This window comes from Aulonocara sp. 'chitande type north' Nkhata Bay, linkage group LG7 (assembly GCF_057382095.1).
Source record: "Aulonocara sp. 'chitande type north' Nkhata Bay isolate Kocher_YH1m ecotype deep benthic linkage group LG7, A_spYH_male_GT1.1, whole genome shotgun sequence".
Lineage (NCBI taxonomy): Eukaryota > Metazoa > Chordata > Actinopteri > Cichliformes > Cichlidae > Aulonocara > Aulonocara sp. 'chitande type north' Nkhata Bay.
Window position 1 is genome coordinate 28328272 of NC_141350.1, and position 19049 is coordinate 28347320.

The 19049-nt window shown below is 45.9% G+C and overlaps 1 protein-coding gene across 5 annotated transcripts; it reads right to left on the reverse strand.

Annotated features, from left to right (window-relative positions):
- Positions 1–239: 239 nt before the first annotated feature.
- Positions 240–11394, reverse strand: ythdc1 (YTH N6-methyladenosine RNA binding protein C1). Of its 5 annotated transcripts, none has more exons than XM_086299801.1 (17): positions 11017–11394; positions 9853–9954; positions 9293–9582; positions 8223–8616; positions 8067–8129; positions 7874–7989; positions 7489–7597; positions 7268–7385; positions 6519–6603; positions 6292–6446; positions 4035–4114; positions 3866–3902; positions 2528–2567; positions 2213–2278; positions 1831–2022; positions 1552–1736; positions 240–966 (listed from the first exon to the last, which is right to left on the reverse strand). In XM_086299801.1, the coding sequence occupies exons 1-17, from the start codon at positions 11042–11044 to the stop codon at positions 957–959; spliced, it is 2070 nt and encodes a 689-aa protein (XP_086155927.1). In that variant the 5' UTR covers positions 11045–11394; the 3' UTR covers positions 240–956. The 5 variants fall into 5 exon arrangements, with proteins under 5 accessions (XP_086155927.1, XP_086155926.1, XP_086155931.1 ...); XM_086299800.1 differs by having other exon boundaries at positions 255–966; positions 8223–8619; positions 11017–11387; XM_086299805.1 differs by having other exon boundaries at positions 261–966; positions 7874–7968; positions 8223–8619; positions 11017–11380.
- Between the last annotated feature and the right edge of the window lie 7655 nt (positions 11395–19049).

A 19049-nucleotide genomic window follows, 5' to 3' on the forward strand; every position in this document is an offset into this window, starting at 1 on the left:
TGTAGACCCGGGACATGCTGGAGAGATTGCACTTCAGATTAGCAGAAGAAAACAACTAAATGATTTACTGTTTTATTTTAGATTTTAACCTTTATAGAAGTGGGTGGGTGAACAGCATTCATTGTTCATAATGCACGTCGCACTCTTCAGTTGCAGTTTTTCGGATGTTCATTTGTTATATTTTAATAACACGTTAACTTTTGTCGTAACATGTTTTCATATCATATTTAACATCATTTTATTTTAAGTGTTTTTCTGCCTCGCTGTCTGGAGTATAACATGTAATGTTGCTAATGCACAATAAGATGCTGCACAGTTAAGCATCATGGTTCATTATTTAAGAATGGGATTAATGGTTTAAAACAGCTTTGTTGTTGTCAGCTTACATTAAACAGTTCTCAAATGTAACTTCATATCTGAGTGTTTCTTAGTGCTAGACCAGTCGATTAGTCAAAAAATTTTTTCCATGGTTAGTCGACTAAGACATTAGTCCAGGAACATCTTTAGTCTACACGGTTGTGTTGACTACCACAAGGTGAAGAAGGTCTCAGTTTGATGCTTTATCCACACGCTGCATGTCCTGCAGCCAATTTGGATGATCTTAAAATGGTGATCCCGAAAATGGTGCTCCAGTTCTTGCCCCTTGGTCGCCCACTGTGACGTATCAAAACTACTCTCTGAGGCAGGTATCCTCACCTGAATATACACCCGGACCAAACTTTAGTTCATCTGAAGAACAATTCATCTTTAATTATTGTGGCTAACAGCTCATATTTCACTTGGAGACTTAACTACTGCTAAAACTGCATAAATGCACACAACTACTATCATGGAGACTACAGACTGGACCAGATGATGATGATGATGATGATGGTCACCTACAGTCATCACTGTGCAGCTCTTCCTGGGAGGAAGCAGGAATATGAAGCGTTACGTGGATGTGCAGGGAGCCCCACTTAGTGCGTCCTAACTCCCCAAACAGGAAGTGAAGAAAACAGGGAAACGGGATGAGTTTCATACTTAAAAACATTTAATTTGAAAGCTTTAACAGGAAACACTGCACTACTTTTCAGAATAAAATGAGAAATTGTTACAGAAACATGTTCATAATAAAAGTTTCTTCCATTATCTTATGACATCTTAGATCTGAGTACTGGGTCTAGATTGCTTCCACCCTCACGTTGGGCATCACCAGACTCTCAAAACATAAAAAAAAAATGAACACAGAGCATTGTGGGAAATCTGGCACTGCACCAGGAGTCACACACAGGCTGCCAAAATAAAAGTTTTGACCAAATATTTCTTTGTACAAGTTTTCACTTTATTCACATAAAACTGATGATGTCATCACTCAGTTTGTTTGTTTTTAATTCATAATTTTCAACAAAAACAGCAAACCAGTCAAAAAGCAGTGCGGGCTGCCAAAAAAAAGAAAAAGAAAAAGAAAAAGAAAAAAAAAAAAAGCAGTGCGGGCTGCCAAAAAAAAAAAAGAAAAAAAAGAAAAAGAAAAAAAGCAGTGCAGGCTGCCAAGAAGTGATGTCATCAGATCACCTGCGGTACCGCCCCCTCTCCTTGTCCCTTTCTCTTTCTCTGTCTCTATCCCTCACTCGCTCTCGCTCTCTGTCACGGCGCGGGCCACCTCGCTCACGCTCACGCTGACGCTCTCGCTCCCGCCGGCTGCTCACCACTGCCTGCGTCCGCCGCAGGAAGTCGTCCACTCGCATGTCATAGTCGTGCTGTATGATGGAGGAGGGTGAACAAAAACAAAAAAACAGTAAGAGGCTGTGCTGATCACTAATCAATACGCCTGATTGGACTGAGTGAACTTACTGGGCTGGACGTGAAGGCGCGGTGCTGCGGTGCTCGTTGCTTATCTCTGAAGCGAGGGGGCGGGGCCTCGTGTGGTGGCAGGGGTGGGTGGTGATGATGGTGGTAGGCCTGGTGAGGGGGAGGCGGTGGGTGGCTGTGGTGGTAGTAGGGTGGATGGTGTGGGGGTGGCTGCTCCACGCCGGGATAGCCCGCCTGATGACACACGTGGCATCATCATTAGATCAGTCTGTAGTGACTTTAATAAAGGCTTTTAATCTGAAAATTCTCATGCAACATCTTAAAACACAAAAACAGTTTCCTGCTTCCAGGTAAAATGCATGTTTTCATCATCCGTCACAGGCAGGAACAATCGATCAGAACGTGATTAATAACCTATTCATACCAGAGTCTGCCAGGGCGCCGGGGGGCCGACACTGTGGTGGTAATCCCTCATATACTCGTTATAGGACTGAAGCAAGAAGGACAAAGGTGAACACAGGTAAGGACACAGCTAAACACAAGAAAACCCCTTCCTGTCTGAAATCAAATGATCTGCATGTGGTATTTGTGATGATTACGGGCTGTTTTTAATGGAAAGACTGAATCATTTACAGTTTTATTTATGTTCACCCACACCTCTAATCAATACTAATCAGACTAATCAATAAACAATCAGTGAAGTGATAAGTAATCAATGAAGTGAAACGTTTGGACCCACCCCATTGAGAAACACGTCTCGTCTTACGCCAGAAAATCGCCTGGAAAGAGAACAGATTCATGAGAAATTCAGACTTTCAAATTTTATTATTATTTTTTTTTAAATTCAAGACGAAAGTTTAGATCCTTTGAATCTTCACTTTATCATGGTGGAGGAGTTTCTGATCAATATATGAAGGGACTTGCAGGTGGCAGAGTTTAGTGTGGATGCGGTCCTGTGGGTCTGCCTGGGTGTGATGGTTGGGTATAGACCACCTGCCGTGGCCGTGGTAGTTGGGCGCCAACCACAGGGGCAGACCTCAACAGTCTGGTCCCAGCAGCCCATACCGGCAACAGGAATGGAGGACGTCACACTTGTGGTATGGAAGGAATCTGAGCAAGCACGTGAGGCTGAGAAGCCAGCTCAGCTTCTGGAACTGGAGTTCGGCACCTGGATGTTTAGGGGTTCCTTCATGGACTAGAGTTGTTTCCGTGACTGAGCACAGAGCAGCACCTCACCCCAAGAAACATCTAGGAGCTCCACTTTAATTCTGCCAAGGGCAACAACAATGTCACCTCGATCTGGCACGATTGGGAAGAATGACCTGCTCGTCCTGAACCTGAGTGGTGTTTTGTTATTGGTTCGTCTATAACGAACACCATGTTTGAACTTAAGGGTGTTCGTAATTTTGTAATTGTATCACCAGATCTAAGGCCTCAGGTGAGGAGAGGAGCTGAGGTGTGAACGGATCACCACCTGATGGAGAGTTGGATCAGATGCATGGAGTTGTGGCTGTAAAGTGGTTGGTACCTGTCGTCTGGTAACCCTTTAACCATATGGTGAACAACAGAGGAGCTATCGAGCTGAATAGAGTCCTTTTGAGCTTGCTAGACTCTGGACGTATAGTTGGAGGTGGAGGAACACCTCTGAGGATCTCCTAAATTCCTCTGCAAACCATTCCAGAGAGGAAGCAGAGTCTGAAGATCAGGTGCATGACTTGCCCATCACAGTAGCTAAAAGACTTCCTGGATGTGTCCCCAGTTCTTGCACGTCATGCGCCAGTCTTGGTTGAAATACCCACCAGTAACTCTGGACTGACAGACTTTGGTGATGATCCCCTTTGTAATAAGGTGAACCAGAAGGATCACAGCTGGGGATATACCTGGAAGGTCTAAGACTGGGTACAGGAGAGTCTGCTGTCAGCTGAAACTCAGATTCAGGAGGAACAGTGCAGCGTTTGTTCTGGATGTCTGGTCAAAGACATTTGAAGATGTGATGAAGTTTCTAATATCAGTCTGATTACATCAACTCAGGGTCTAAGAGGAATACAGAAGAAACCCGATTCCAGGTGTGTCTCACCTGTCCACTGGCTGGCTCCTCAGGTCCTGGATGAACCCTAAAAGCACGACACATAAAGTTCGGTTGAGGTGACAGTGAATGGCAAACATTCAGGTAACAGGTGTGTTCGACACCTGCACCTGAAAATCTGGGTCTTAGTCGGCTGTTTAAATGGAAGCTGCACATTAACCTGCTCGCTGGCTGAAGTCTGGTGGACCGTCAGGTCGCAGTCGCTTCCTGCCGTGGAGGTCATACTCTTCAGGTCGACGCCTACATAAACAAGTCCACAGGTAAGACACACACATGCACTCAGGTACACTCCATCACACACACACACACACACACACACACACACACACACACACACACACACACACACACACACACACACACACACACACACACAAATACAAACCGGATACTTCCTCAGATCAGACTCCAACACAAGAAGAAATCCCCCACCCTCCCCCAAATCCGTTTTCACACACAAACTCGAACTGCAACACAATCAGCCGCTCTGTGTGGTTCACCTGTGACTTCACCTGTGACTTCACCTGACGCTTACCTGGACGAATCAGATATCACACAGGTCTAGTAACAGAAAGCTTTGAGGATAAAGACAGACTGATTTGGACATTTACACCAGGTGACACCTTCAATTTGTGCCTGGAAACAGCTTTGTCTGTAACATGATGTTTAAACGCAAGAAAGTCAGACGCTGATAAAGACCCTGTTCAAATCCTGTTCTGATCCTATTCCAGTCCTATTATGAACATGTTTCAATCCTGTTCTGGTCCTATTCTAGCCCTGTTCAGATCGTGTTCCATTCCCATTCTGGCTGAATTAAGGTGCTGTTCCTGCCCTACTCTGGTCCTTTTTAGGCCCTGTTCTGATCCGGTTCCAACCATATACCGATCCTATTCTCATTGTGCTCTGGGCCTATTCCAGTGCTGTTCCAAATTTGTTTTGGCTTATTTTTAAATCAACTGATGTCCACACAGAATCTCCTGTTTTAAAAGTTTCACTCTGAAGGATGAAAACAGAATCTGCAGTCTGACAAAGTCTCTCTCTCTCTCTCACACACACACACACACAAATAAAAAAAAAAAAAAAAGAACAAATGAAGAAGAACCTCTGAAAGGGACAACATACCGCTTCTGCTGCGTATGAGGGAGGGGCAACACTTTTAAAAAAAAAAACAGTTTTTCTCCTCATCAGTCCATGTTAAAGGCTTTTATAAACCCTCTTATTTTGAAAAGGTGAGGGGTGATGATGATGATGGTGCAGTCCTGTCAATCAATACACAAAGCCCCGCCCCGTGAGCCCTGCCCCGCCCCTTCCAGACCAGCAACAGTCCTTAAACAGAAATGACAAACTGCGTCGTCTTTCTGTCGCTCCGTCCATTCGATTAATTTTATGCTCACTGTATTCGTCCATCAGAGCGACACACACACACATCGACAACCAGCTCGCCGTCCTGTGTGTGTGTGCCAGTGGGAGGAGAGGGGAGGAAGAGGGGAACATGACTGTCCTTTCATGTGGGGGAGGGGTCACTTTTTTCAGTCCAGGGGTATATTTTTTTTTTTTCAGTCTTTTAGGCACCTGCAACTTTACCTCATACAACCAGAGGGAGCCCCGCCCCCAACACACCACACTTCTCATTGGATACAGTCCAGAGGCCTTGCCACAACACACAACCTTACTGGATACAGTCCTGAGGCCCCTCCCCTTTAGACTCACCACACCTCAGTGGATACAGTCCAGAGGCCCCGCCCCCTCCTGACCAACCTGTAAAACCCGGTCAAACACCTGAAACAGTCCATTGGGGTCTCAGATGCTCCCTTACTTCCTTTTTTAGTTCTACCTCGCTCACCCTCCCACCCCCTCCTTCGTCAGTCCAGCCAGTGACGCTTGTCCTTTCTGCTTTTATTCTGAAAGGGTCAGCTTCAGTCCAGCTACAAATTTTCACTTTTTAACCTCTGAAGTATCAAAATCCTGCGAAGACAAAGAGCTTCAAAGGACAAATTTAACAACAACAAAACTTCAGCTCAGCTACGTAAAGACTACAGACCTAAAAAAACAAAACAAAATTCAGCTAAAAATTACAAAATAAAACAAAGAGATGTTGCTCAGCTCACACTTCAAAGGAAATGAAACTCAAGTGAAGGGTTAAACTTCCTCTGTGACGTCAGCTGTTTAACGCTTGTCGAGGACTTCACTTCCTGCCTGACTTTAACACCTCGACCAAAGATGCAGAGTGAGGCTTCGCTCCGGGAAGCTCCAGACTGGAAAAATAACAACCAGAGAACCAGCAACGCGAGCCACGGGAAAGCTAGCCGCCAGCTAAGGGCAGCGGCTGTCTCCGTCGTCCAGCATCAGGTGGCGCCGTGGTCACAGCAGAAGAAGAAGAACAGGAAGCGGGAGGAGGAGCTTGATGATTGGCTAACCTTCCCGGTTCACGTTGTGGTGGTCGGCCCCGAGGCCGCGGCTCCGATGGTGTGCGACGTTTGTGACGAATGCGGCGAGCCACCTGGTGAATGTCCACGTTCTCATCCAATGGAAACAGGGCACAGAGCTGAGCACCAATGTCCGGCTGGATCTCCTGAAAGAGACACAGATTTGCATCATGTGATAGAACAGGAAAACGTGATTCGTAATAGAACAGTCAGCTGACCTGGCCGTCACGTCCAATTTTCACCGGCTTGTGTTCGTTCCAGGGGTTGGAGAGGTGGGCGGTCTTAATGAAAGGAAGCTCCCTCCTGAAAAGGAAATAAAAAAGAAGACAACACTGAATGAAGTAGCCAGCAAGCAGCAAGCAAGGGCATCAGCGGTGAACCATCACACAACACGTGAACTACATCTATGCAGAGGTGGCTCCAGAGGTTCACACCTTCAGCAAACGTCATGAGGCAGAGCCCCAAAATCCACCAACGCAAAAACACAGAGCAGCCTGCTGTGGCGACTCCTGGAGATTTATTCATAACACGTGAAAAGACCCAGGAAAACCGAGTTAGCGATAAAAACGATAACAAAATAACGCTAAAAACCGATAAAAACCCTGAAAACCATACATTTCACACCCGAGCCTCAACTCTCGCGGCCCGGTACCAAATGACTTGGCCCGGGGGTTGGGGACCGCTGAGCTAAAGAGCTGACCTAAGACATGGACACACCCCAAACAGCAGCCAGCCAGCCAGCCAGGGATTTCACGTTTCACAGGTAGTTATTTTCAAAGCCAATATCCTCGATCTGTTGGTCAAAGCCCAGAATCAACCCAATACCCTCTGCCTCCAGTTCATCCATAAAATTTTGTCCATAAAATTTAAAATCAGAACCGGAGACCGAGATCAGTCTAGGAGAAGTCAAACACTCACCAGGAACCAATAGAAACAGAGTATAAACCTACTGGATGGAGCTGTTTACCTGCAGAGCCAGTCAATCTTAAAGACTCCTCCCAGCATCTTGGCATTCATTCCAGCAGGGAGCACCCAGTGGATCGGAGAGCCACCATGATGAGACTCTGACGCCAAACGAGCGAAACCTGAGGATAAGACAAAACAGACCAATCAGAGTTAAGAAGAGGATAAGGTGAATAAGGTGAACAGACAACGACATATGATACTGAAAACCTCTTTTCCTCATACCTTGGAATTTTCCACTTTCCCTCACAGAGAAGATGAGAACGACGCTCCTAGCTGAGCGGAAGGCAGCATTGAGCTTCTTCTCGTTCACCGGCAGTGTCGACCAAACACCCTGTAAACGCCAGAAACACCAATTCATCCTCAGCTATCAGAACAAAACGGGGAACAACACAGGGGGTGACAGGGAACGATGACAGAGGGAAAATCGAGGGGAACAACAAGGAATGACACAAACTACACTGGGGAAGACACGGGAAAGAGAGGGAACAATGAGGGGAACAACACAAGGAGGAGGGGTGACAACAGAAAATGACAGTTGGAACCATGAGGGAGGTGACATGGATTGAAAAGGGGAACAATGGGGAACAGCGAGGGGGTCAACGTGTACCTTAGCTTTGGCCAGTGACACATTCTCGTGGTTGTTGCTCTTAATGAGGAAAAATCGGGCATCTCTCAGGATATAACGCAGCTTGCTTGTTGGATCTACAACAACACAGGAAATAGCTGTAATCTGATTACTTGCAACTCAGTAAAGGTATAAGTGTAGTAACGGGTAAGTAACCATGGAATATTGTCCTTACTCTCCATGCCTTTACGAACTGCACGGACCGACGATGACAGCTTCTCCCGCTTCTTTTCTGAACCTTTCAAATTAAAAGCAGTAATTTCAAATATTACGTCATCGTTTTTTATTTCTCCTTGAAAAGAAAAATGTACATTACTAACTCTATGGTTACCTGAGGCCTCGGAGGCGGAGCCTGAGTGTGCTGACTCGCCATCATCAGAGAAGCTGACAGAGGAGGCGGAGCGTGAATCACCAGCCTCGCTACGTGTGTCATAGTCATTGCCCTCACCACCACGACGGTCGTACTCTTCTTCTTCCTCCTCATCCTCCTCCTCCTTCTCTCCTTCCTCTTCCTCCTCCTCCTCCTCTTCTTCTTCTTCCATACCTTCTTCCTCCTCTTCCTCCTCTTCCTCCTGGTCATCTTCCTCTTCCTCCTCTACATGGGAAGCAGCGGGGGAGGAGCTGCCCGATGCCTGTTCTGAGCCGTATTCTGCTCCTGTCTCGTCCTCTGATTGGTTCTCCTCCTCATGGGGGGGGGGACTTGCTCGCCGCTCATCACGGCGTAACTTCTGAAGACAAACAGGAAGTTAATACGAATGGCTGGAAACTAGGGCTGCTCAATTAATCGAATTTTAATCACGATTACGATCTGGGCTTTCAACGATCATTAACAATGACTGAGCCGATTATTAGCCCCTCCCTCGTGCTTTACTCTCGCGCTGCTCCGTGTGGCAAATCGAGCGCACCTCTCTGCATTTCGAACACGCGTCACAACAATTAAGAGGACCCGAGGGAAGCTCGGAAAGCTAAGCAGAAGTTATTTGGAGAGGAGAGTGACTGCCGTTGGTTGAAAAGAGGTAAAAAAAAACTTCAGTGGTGTGGAAACATTATGGGTTCGCGGAGTCAGACGTGGATCAAGTACACACAGTGTGTAAACTTTGCTGCGGTGTCGTAGCTGCACCACAGAGCAACACTACAAAGTTCACTAAACATAGATGTTTACATTTTTCATTTATTTTTTATATTGCAAACATTTGCACTGTTATCAGTATTTGCACACTATTTTATATTATTTTTTGACAATCTTTAAAGTCATTATTCAATACATTGTTATTGTTAAATAAATATCGTCAAATAATCGAGATCTCAATTTCAGTGAAAATAATCGTGATTATCATTTTTGCCATAATCGAGCAGCCCTACTGGAAACCGTTAAAATTATACTTTTAGTGTAAGCAGTACCTGACTCAGACCCTCCAGGCCTCTCTGGGACTCTCGCCGTCTTGCATCCTCTCCTCCACGGCTCCTCGTCACCTCTCGGGCCCCACGTCTCCCCTTTCGTTCATCATAATACTCATGACGGTAAGTGGTGGAGTGCCGGCCGCGAGGGCTCGACGCCTTTTTAGAGGAGGACAGAGATGGCCCTGGAGCTCTCTTATTGGAGGATGATGACCTAGAAGTACCGTGGCCTGACGAGGAGCGGAGCCTCTTTAGGTCCTGGCTGTCAGAACGCTCGCTCTTCCTCTTCGTACCTGACAGACAGCGATGAGGGCTTAATAACATGCACAGTTTTTAATAACTTAGTTCAGGAATGTTCGTGATACTGTCTAGTAGTGTCAGTATGTTTAACAGGCTATAGTAACATCTGTAGTACCAGCTACAGTAGTACCTTTAGAATACTCTCTATAATACTGTCTATCTTCTTTAACTGTCTGTGGTATTCTCTGTAGTACCGTTTGTAGTATTCTTTGTAGTGCTGTCTGTGGTACTGTCTTTAGTATTCTCTTTAGTACTGTCTGTACCTTTCTTGTCGCTGATGTCACGCTCTGTCTCGGGGTTGTACAGCTCGTCATCTTGATCAGGAGCTTCAGTCAGTAAATCTTCCAGAACGTTCAGCTCTCCATCTGAAACCACAGACACACACACACACGTGTGAGAAGGACAGGTAACGCACACCTGGCTGATTAGGCAGAAGGAGGACTCTGTTATTGTCTGTCTGTGTTGGTGTTTATAGACCAAAGCCTGGGTGACACACCTGCTGATATATCAGATTTGATTTCTCACATCTGAAGAATGAAAGTTAACAAGTAAACCTAGAGAAACCGCATATCTGTTGGAGCCCACAAGCAACAATCAGTTCATCTTGGCACAGCCGGGCACAATGTAAAGTAAGTAGTCCACAACTTGTTGACCCAATAAAAGTACGTTTGTAAACATATCATGTCGGAAAGGACTCATAACTAACTCCACATGAATGTTAGAGAGACCCATCGATATTACACTAACATAAAAACTTATAAGAAATAAATCTGGAGCTTTGTTCACAGCTTTCAGGAACACGTTGCTTTAAAAAAATCTCCGCTGCCCATAAAAGCATCAGAGGAAACTGAACATCGCCTGGTCCTGTCCAGATGAGGGATTTAACATCAATTACCATAGTGTTTTAGCAGGTAAACAGAGGAAGCTGACTCGTTAACGCTCTCGTCGTGTTTACGCTCCTCTGATCACTGCTGGATTTAGCCACACGTCTCAGCCAATCACAGGGCAGCAGCTCTGTACCAGCCTGTTTACCTGTAAACAGTCTCCCTAGTTCGCTTTTATGCGATCAGATATGTCGTTAAAATCGACCAAATCATTGACCCCTCACCCCCGAACACGTCAGAGCTTACTGTGGCCCAAAACGAACTAGGTTCCGGTTCCACTTGTTCTCAGGCGTGCTTAAAGCGGCCTCAGCCGTAAAATCAGCAGTTTTCTGATCGGAGTCTGATGCAGTGACAGCGAGCCGCTCATCAGCGTCGTGATGGATCAAACACGAGCTGCTAACGCACCGACACATCAAATGGTCACGCGCCCGTCAGCAGCATCGATCATCACAGTTATTATCGATTAACGATCCGCTCCGAGCGGCATCAAACAAAGGCAGCTCGTGGCTAATGCTAATGCTAACAAAGGTCCTCCTCACTCACCTTTGTCCTCGCGCCGGTCGGCCGCCATCACCGCCGCTGTGCCGCGCGCGCAGGTACCGCTTCAGGTGAAGGTGTAGCTGTAGCAGATTTGTTGGGAAGAAGAAGCTACCGGAGGATCCGAGGGTCAGCAAATGGCGGACTGTCTAACAGCAGCGTCTTCTTCTTCTACTTCTGCTGCTGCCAGCCGACAGGTGAACACCGCCACCTGTCGGGCCGGAGCACTGAGTCTGCACAGGGCACACAGAGAGGGGCTGAACGGGATTTCTCAAACCTGAACGTGACCACATCACACAGACAACCGAGAGAAACCACATCACAGAGCATAAAGGTCGCATGCACTGCAAACCGTTTTATTCTCCGCGGGAGTTTGCTTCATTCATCCTGGCCGCTGTTTACATCCCGCCAGATGCAGATGCGCAGGCAGCTCAGTGCGCACTCGCGGAGCAGATACTGCACATGGAGCGGACATTCCCGGACTCTCTCATCATTGCTCTTGGGGACTTTAACAAAGCCAATCTGAGCCATGAGCTTCCCAAATACAAGCAGTATATTAAATGCCCGACCAGAGAGGAGAGGACATTAGACCACTGTTACAGCACGATCAGCGGGGCCTATCGTGCAGTGCCCCGCGCTTCACTCGGACTTTCTGACCACGTCACGATCCACCTAATCCCCGCGTACAGACAGAGGCTGAAGCTCTCCAAACCTGTCGTGAGGACCAAATAACTGTGGAGCAACGAGGCTGTGGAGGAGCTTCGCACGTGTTTGAAGTCTACAGACTGGGACACAATGAAGGCTGCTTCTAACAGCTTGGATAAGTTTACGGACACTGTCACCTCCTATATCCACTTCTGTGAGGACAGCATTGTGCCATCACGCACCAGGGTGAGTTATAACAATGACAAACCCTGGTTTACTCCTAAACTCAAAAAGCTGTGGCTGGAAAAGAGAAAGGCGTTCAGAAGCGGAGACAGGGACTGCTACAGAGAGGCCAAGTACAGGTTCACTAAAGAAGTGGACATTGCTAAACATCAGCACTCTGAGAAGATGCAGCAGCAGATCTCAGAGAATGACTCGGCCTCTGTGTGGAAAGGTTTTAGGAATATCACCAACTACAAGCCTAAAACCCCCCACTCCACTGATGACTTGCTCTTGGCCAACACCCTTAACGACTTCTACTGCCGTTTTGACGAGCCATCAGGCAGCCTTCACACCTCCAACGGCCCCAACTTTGGACACTCATTCCCCCACCTCTCCCCCCTCTGGCCCCAGTGTTTTCTGGCATTTTCAACTCCTCACTGCAGGCATGTCATGTGCCTGCCTGCTTCAAGTCCTCTACCATAATCCCTGTCCCCAAGAAACCTAGGATCACTGGACTAAATGACTGCAGACCCGTGGCTCTGACATCTGTGGTCATGAAGTCATTTGAGCGCCTGGTTCTCTTCTATCTCAAGACCCTCACGGCCCCCCTCCTGGACCCCCTGCAGTTTGCATACAGAGCCAACAGGTCTGTAGATGACGCCATCAACATGGCTCTACACTTCATCCTGCAGCATCTGGACTCCCCAGGAACCTACGCCAGGATCCTGTTTGTGGACTTCAGCTCTGCCTTCAACACCATCCTTCCAGACCATCTCCAAGCTTTCCCAGATGAATGTGCCTGATCCCATCTGCCGGTGGATCACTGACTTCCTGACGGACAGGAAGCAGCATGTGAGGCTGGGAAAGAATGTCTCGGACTCCCGGACCATCAGCACCGGCTCCCCTCAGGGCTGTGTTCTTTCTCCCCTGCTCTTCTCCCTGTACACCAACTGCTGCACCTCCACCCACCAGTCTGTCAAGCTAATCAAGTTTGCAGATGACACCACCGTTATTGGACTCATCTGGGATGGGATGAGTCTGCCTACAGGAGGGAGGCTGAATGTCTGGTGTCCTGGTGCAGCCACAACAACCTGGTGCTGAACGCCCAGAAGACAGTGGAGATTATTGTGGACTTCAGGAAGCACAAAGCTCCACTCCCCCCATCATCCTGACTGACACCCTCATCACCTCTGTGGACTCATTCCGCTTCCTGGGTACCACCATCACCCAGGACCTGAAGTGGGAGCCCACCATCACCTCCGTCATCAAGAAAGCCCAGCAGAGGATGTACTTCCTGAGGCAGCTGAAGAAATTCAACCTGCCAACACGGACGATGATGCAATTCTACACTGCAATCATCGAGTCCATCCTCACCTCCTCCATCACCGTGTGGTACGCTGGAGCCACTATCAGGGACAAACAGAGACTGCAGCGTGTTGTGCGCTCTGCTGAGAAGGTGATTGGCTGCAGACTCCCATCTCTGCAGGACCTGTACACCTCCAGGACACTGGGGCGTGCAGCTCGGATCTCAGCTGACCCTTCTCACCCTGGACACAGTCTGTTTGACCTGCTCCCCTCAGGCAGGAGGCTCCGGTCCATTCGCACCAGAACCTCTCGCCATAAGAACAGTTTCTTCCCCTCTGCTGTTGGACACATGAACAATAACCGTATGACTGTTCCCACCACTAACACATGACCCTACGCTGTGTTCACTGCATCATTCCATGTTTGGCACTGATCACCACCTGCACTCATGTATATATCATGTATATATCTATCTACTTAGCACTTTTAATTCTTATTCTTATTTTTATTTATTTATTTTTCATGTCTATTTAAGCGTAATTTATGACAGTATGTTTGCACTGAAGCACCGCAGCAATTTCCTAATGTTGTAAACCTGCTCAACATTTGGCAATAAAACCCTTTCTGATTTCTGATTCTGATGTACACCCGAGAACACACCTGTGTCAGAGAGGGGAGCAGTGGCGGTCCTAGCCTGTTTGGCGCCCCGGGCGAACACTCCCTCTGCCCCCCCCCCTATGCATAGTATGCAAACAGCTACCAAACAGCCATTATAATTCGTCATACAATGAGAATAGGACAAATCAACAATTGACAATGACTAATTAATATTGTGCTGAACACAGTCCAAAAGATTCAGTAAGCTACATCAAACAAACGTAAACAGACGTTTTCACTATCCCTACTAATTGATGTTATCTTGTTGTATCTCTGTTGTGGCCAGTGCTATCCTCTATGCTGTTGCATGCTGGGGCAGCAGGTTGAGGCTCACAGATGCCAATGAACTAAATAAACAGATCCGCAAGGCCAATAATGTTGTGGGGATGGAGCTGGACTCCGTTAGGGTGGTGTCTGAGAGGTAGATGTTGTCCAAGATAAAGACAATGTTGGATAACACCTCCCACCCACTCCATGACATACCGACTAGTCACAGAAGCACGTTCAGTGAGAGACTGAGATTACCCATGATGCACCACTGACCGACACAGGAAATCATTCCTCCCTGTGGCCATCTCCCTGTACAACTCCTCCATCTAACACACTGTAAACACTGCAATCCGGTTGTTCAGTGATGACACGACGAATCCTACTTCCGGGCCTAAAGTAGTCTGTGTTTAATATGGCTTTTGTGTTGTTAACATGTTTAATGTTATGTATTTTCTTCTATTTGATCTCAAAAAGCTCCTAAAACAGTCAGTGATCACTGTTGACCTCCCTCGGCTTTTATTACCGCTAATCATTTATTTAAGCTCAGTTTTTAAAACCTTAGGATGTAACTACAGCCCAGCCCATGCAGCAGTATATGAATGACTAACCTCGTATTGTGGATGGATTATCTCAGTTGTTCTCCTGGCTGAAGTTTGGTCCTTTTACAGCATCCTGCCATGCGATTACATTTGTTCCTGACCACCAACAACACTCACGTTAACTTTTATCGAGTGGAAAAAAGTTAGCTTGTTTATATTAGGCTAACATAGCTGTGTCGCTAGCGGTAGGGTTGCCAACTCCCTGAAAAATAAATAAGGGACACCCAGTTGTCTTCACCCTTCCCAGTGTGGTAGCTCTTTTTTTGTGTGTGAAATTATTTTTTAACCATTTGACTTGAACTTGATTTAAGCAGATGCATTTTCTTTGTGATATGACCATATGTGAAACAAATGATCATTTAGCCATTTATTTTTAGCTCAAAATGACAACATTAACACAGTAAAACAGGTCTCTTTCTTAAACAGAAGCCTGTCATGCTTAACTTTTGAGAATATAAGTAAATCTTTCTTTAAAAGAACTCTGTCCTGCTTAACTTAAAATTATATAAATTAATAGAAAGCAATAGAACAAAAATATTCTTGTAACTGTGCACATTTAGTGCATTTAGTACAGTTGGCTTCAGTTGAGGTATTATTTCAGCTTTTCTAATGCTAATCAGCTGCTCCTGTTTGTAAACCCGCTTGTTCCCATGATTACGCATCATAACTCATCATCATTATTCATCTATGTATTACTTTTATGTATTAGTGATCTATTTGTTGTAATCATCTATCCTTGCAGTTGTTTATTACACAAAATAAATTATATTATCACACTTCTGGCCACATAGCGCTGATATTCACTGCACATGCCCATATTAACCTTAACCAGAGGGTTTAAAAAAACAAACCAGTGTTTACATACCATATCTGCTTCTGCCGTGGCCTGGTGGACAAGAAATTGGTTAAGGGTTCCCCGAGCTTTCACGCCCCTCGTGTTCTTCATGTGCCCACCATTAGAAGCATGCCTATGGAAAAAGTGCGCTTTATAGTGCACTTTTCCAGCCAGGTGTTTTCCTTTTCCCATTCCTCCCTGTACTTTTGCAGCCTTTTTTTTCTTTCTCTGAGCGAACAAACATTGCTGCTCTAATTCTGGGCTCACACTGTGCGATTTTTGGCCCATTTTGAGCCGATTTTTGAGTCGTGCGACCGATTTGGTGATCGGCCCGATTTTGGCCTTCATCGTGCATCGTGTAGTATACGTGGGGTAACGAGAAGCGATTAACACCTCACGACCAGCTCCCGATCATCAATCGCTCGTGAGGGTGTCACCACAGGCGCTCACATTGCTCACGCGCAAACACATAAACGTCGGTGAAAAAGATGGAGCAGCACGGCTGTGCAGCCTGTGATCTGGACACAAGCGATGGAGGCACAACTTGTAGAACTTTGGAAAGCTCATCCGAGCCTTTTCGATGTGGCATCACAAAATTATCACGACCATAACAACCGTGAAAATAGTTGGATTTACACTGTTGCTCAATCACAGCTGCCTTATTAATGTTTTTCATTAGCAATTTAGCAAAGTTGATGGTGGCGGTGTGCGTGTCTGTGTGAGTGAAAGACAGACAGAGAGAGAGAGCGACAGATTTTCTGTTATAACCTTCATTTTATGGAGGCACAGTGTGCCGTCCGAGACTTGCACCGCAGTGTCGGCGTTTGTTTCCCTGTTGGCCGGTATTTTCTCCGTAAGCGACCTTTCCTCGACCAATGACATAAGCGATAATCTGACTTGTCATACTCGAATTGTCATAAGTGTGCTGTCAGCGCATTGGTCACAAAGCAGGAGAGGGGCTGGGAATTATGTTTTCAAACAAAGTGTTAATTCCATTAAAAGTTATAGACTACTTTTGATTCTCACTGTATTACGGGATAAAGTGCGTCCCTTATTAGCTCAATACGGGACGTGAACTTTTGTTTCTAAATACGGGACGATTCCGTTTTTTAAGGGACGGTTGGCAACCCTAGCTAGCGGTCACCAGCTAGCCCAACTTCAGTAACCCTACAAACGTCACTGCTGTTTAGTTTTCTGTCTTCATTTATGCTGGAAGTGATAACAGAGCTGTACGTTTTAATTTGTTTCCAAAACCCCGCAGTCAGGACATGCTATATTGTATTTAGATAGAAGCTAGCGAGCTAACTTCCTGCTAACGTCTAACTCCGTTAAATGTTATAAATTCCATTTTCATGGATGCCTGGATGTTAAACTCAATTGTTACACCTGGTAAAGCAGAACGCTAATCATTTTATTAAAGATGAAAGACTTTAGACAGTTTTTCTACTCTCAGTAATGCCATAGTGATCGTTTGATATATGGACCTGCAGCGGAGTGTAGGTCCAGACACGGCTAGTGACGTCAGACTGAACAACCGGATAGTTACATCCTTTTTCCACACGTTCTTTTCTACTCTGGAATATTCTTGTCAATTTTCTTGATATTTATTTATAATCACCTCTGTTAATCCTTGATATTTATAATTGAGTGATCTGCATATATTAGTGCTATTTCTTAATTGTGTAAAATCTGTATAATGTACTGTTTGGAGTTTAGTCTGTTAATGTTGCTATTTTTACCATTTCTTCTTGGAGCAACTGTAACCCACATAATTTCCTTAAGGATTAATAAAGTATTCTGATTCTGATTGTTTCAGGATACATGACCTGCCATTATCCAATGACACATCTGCTTACCTGCATCTTTGGCTCATTTCTCCTCCTGTTCTTTTCTATTTTTTCTAAACTGAGGACCTGATGGCTTTGAACTTTTCTCATCCATCTTCCATTGGTTTTAATTTTGCACTCCAGTATGAACACAAATCCCCCAACCCGAGGATCACCACAACATAACCTAATAGACCTACACCTTAGTTCACAGATTTGCTTTGTCTAGGGTGTATTTCTGGGATTTCGCACAACCCAGGATTTAAATCATGAATACATAATGGGCTTGGATTTACAACATTATAAATGAAATGTGCTCTATTTGGAAGCAGCAGGCCCCCCTCCCCTTTCGACAGGTTGTATGTGAGACTTTAAATTATCAAACTGAAAAAAAATTATAAATTGTTATTGATCCCTTTACCCCTGGTCCTAAAGTGTATATTTATTTTCTCACTCTTCTTATATTTATTGTTTGTTTACTTGCACTGCTGTAACTGGAGCCTTGTCGTCTCGTCTCTCTATATACTGGACTGTATGTAGCGGAGATGACAATAAAGTTTACTTTGACTTCAGCAGCGAGCAGGCGCACCGAGGGCTCTGGCGCTCACTTTTCGCATACAGAATTTCGAAAAAACATCGGTGCAAATTATAAGTCTGTATCATAATGTCTGGTGTTTTCGTGTTTGTTGGTTTGTTTTTATTTTGCGGGTAGGTTATTAGATGCTGCTCCAGCCAGCCAGAGAATCCCCCGCCGCCCCGCCCTCTCCTCCCTGTGCCGCAAGCAGTAGGCGCACCTCGTAAACGAAGGGCGTCCTTACTCCCAGCAAATGGGCGATAGAAAGCCGATCGGTGCCTATGCCATTCCCAATATGCGCTGGCTAACGTTGGGGCAGCATGAGTACGAGCAAAAAAAATTTTTTTGCCGATACCCGGGATGCCGCCCCCACCACGATGCCGCACCGGGCAACCACCTGTGTCGTCCGTATCAAAAACCGCTACTGGAGGGGAGGGCGGTGCAGCATCCTGTTCTGGTCTGCTGGAGTATGGTGGCTGCAGAAACCATTACAGAGTCTTTGACCTGAGCACTTTCCTCTTCAGTCTGAGGATGCGGCGTGATGCCATGTTGTCAGTTGATGAGATGTCAACAGTTAGGAACATGATTCAGTGTGGAGATGCAGTTTTTTTGCAGGGTTTATGAGAAATCATTGGATTTAGTTTTTATTTACATTTGCTCAGCATGCTGTCTTTGAAACAGTGTTTTTAATTCCAGATTTTTTCTGCAGGTGTGGTGCCTCAGAGCTGCACACACCTGACATCAGCTGTAACTTGTCAGGTAGATCTCCATCCTCAGCTCAGTATTACCTGTGTAAAGGTGTGTCAGTGAACTTCAGCGCACAAACCTGGACACAACCACAGTCAAAGTGTGTGTGTGTGAATCAGAGGAACACTGAAGCTGTTCATTCTGCTGCTTCATGTCTGAATCATGCCAACCCCAAATCATAGAAAAAAACAGTGATGTCAGAGTGAAATGTGCAGCACTCAGTTAGATGGTAGGGTCAGGATTCTGCTCTGCTCCGCATGTGATGGCCACACACCTTTTCCAGCTACTGCACATCAGGATTCCCAGTAGTATCATTTAAGCTGGGGTCAGCCATTTTAATATCTGATTTCAACCTTTAT

What these genes read in the sequence shown, in the direction of transcription:
- ythdc1 (XM_086299800.1), bottom strand. Translation starts at nt 11,044, where the DNA reads ATGGCGGCCGACCGGCGCGAGGACAAAG. An exon ending in CTCCGCCTCCGAGGCCTCAG is followed by an intron (nt 8,130 to 8,222) that starts GTAACCATAGAG and finishes TTAATTTGAAAG; the next exon opens with GTTCAGAAAAGAAGCGGGAG. An exon ending in TGTCACTGGCCAAAGCTAAG is followed by an intron (nt 7,598 to 7,873) that starts GTACACGTTGAC and finishes TGGCGTTTACAG; the next exon opens with GGTGTTTGGTCGACACTGCC.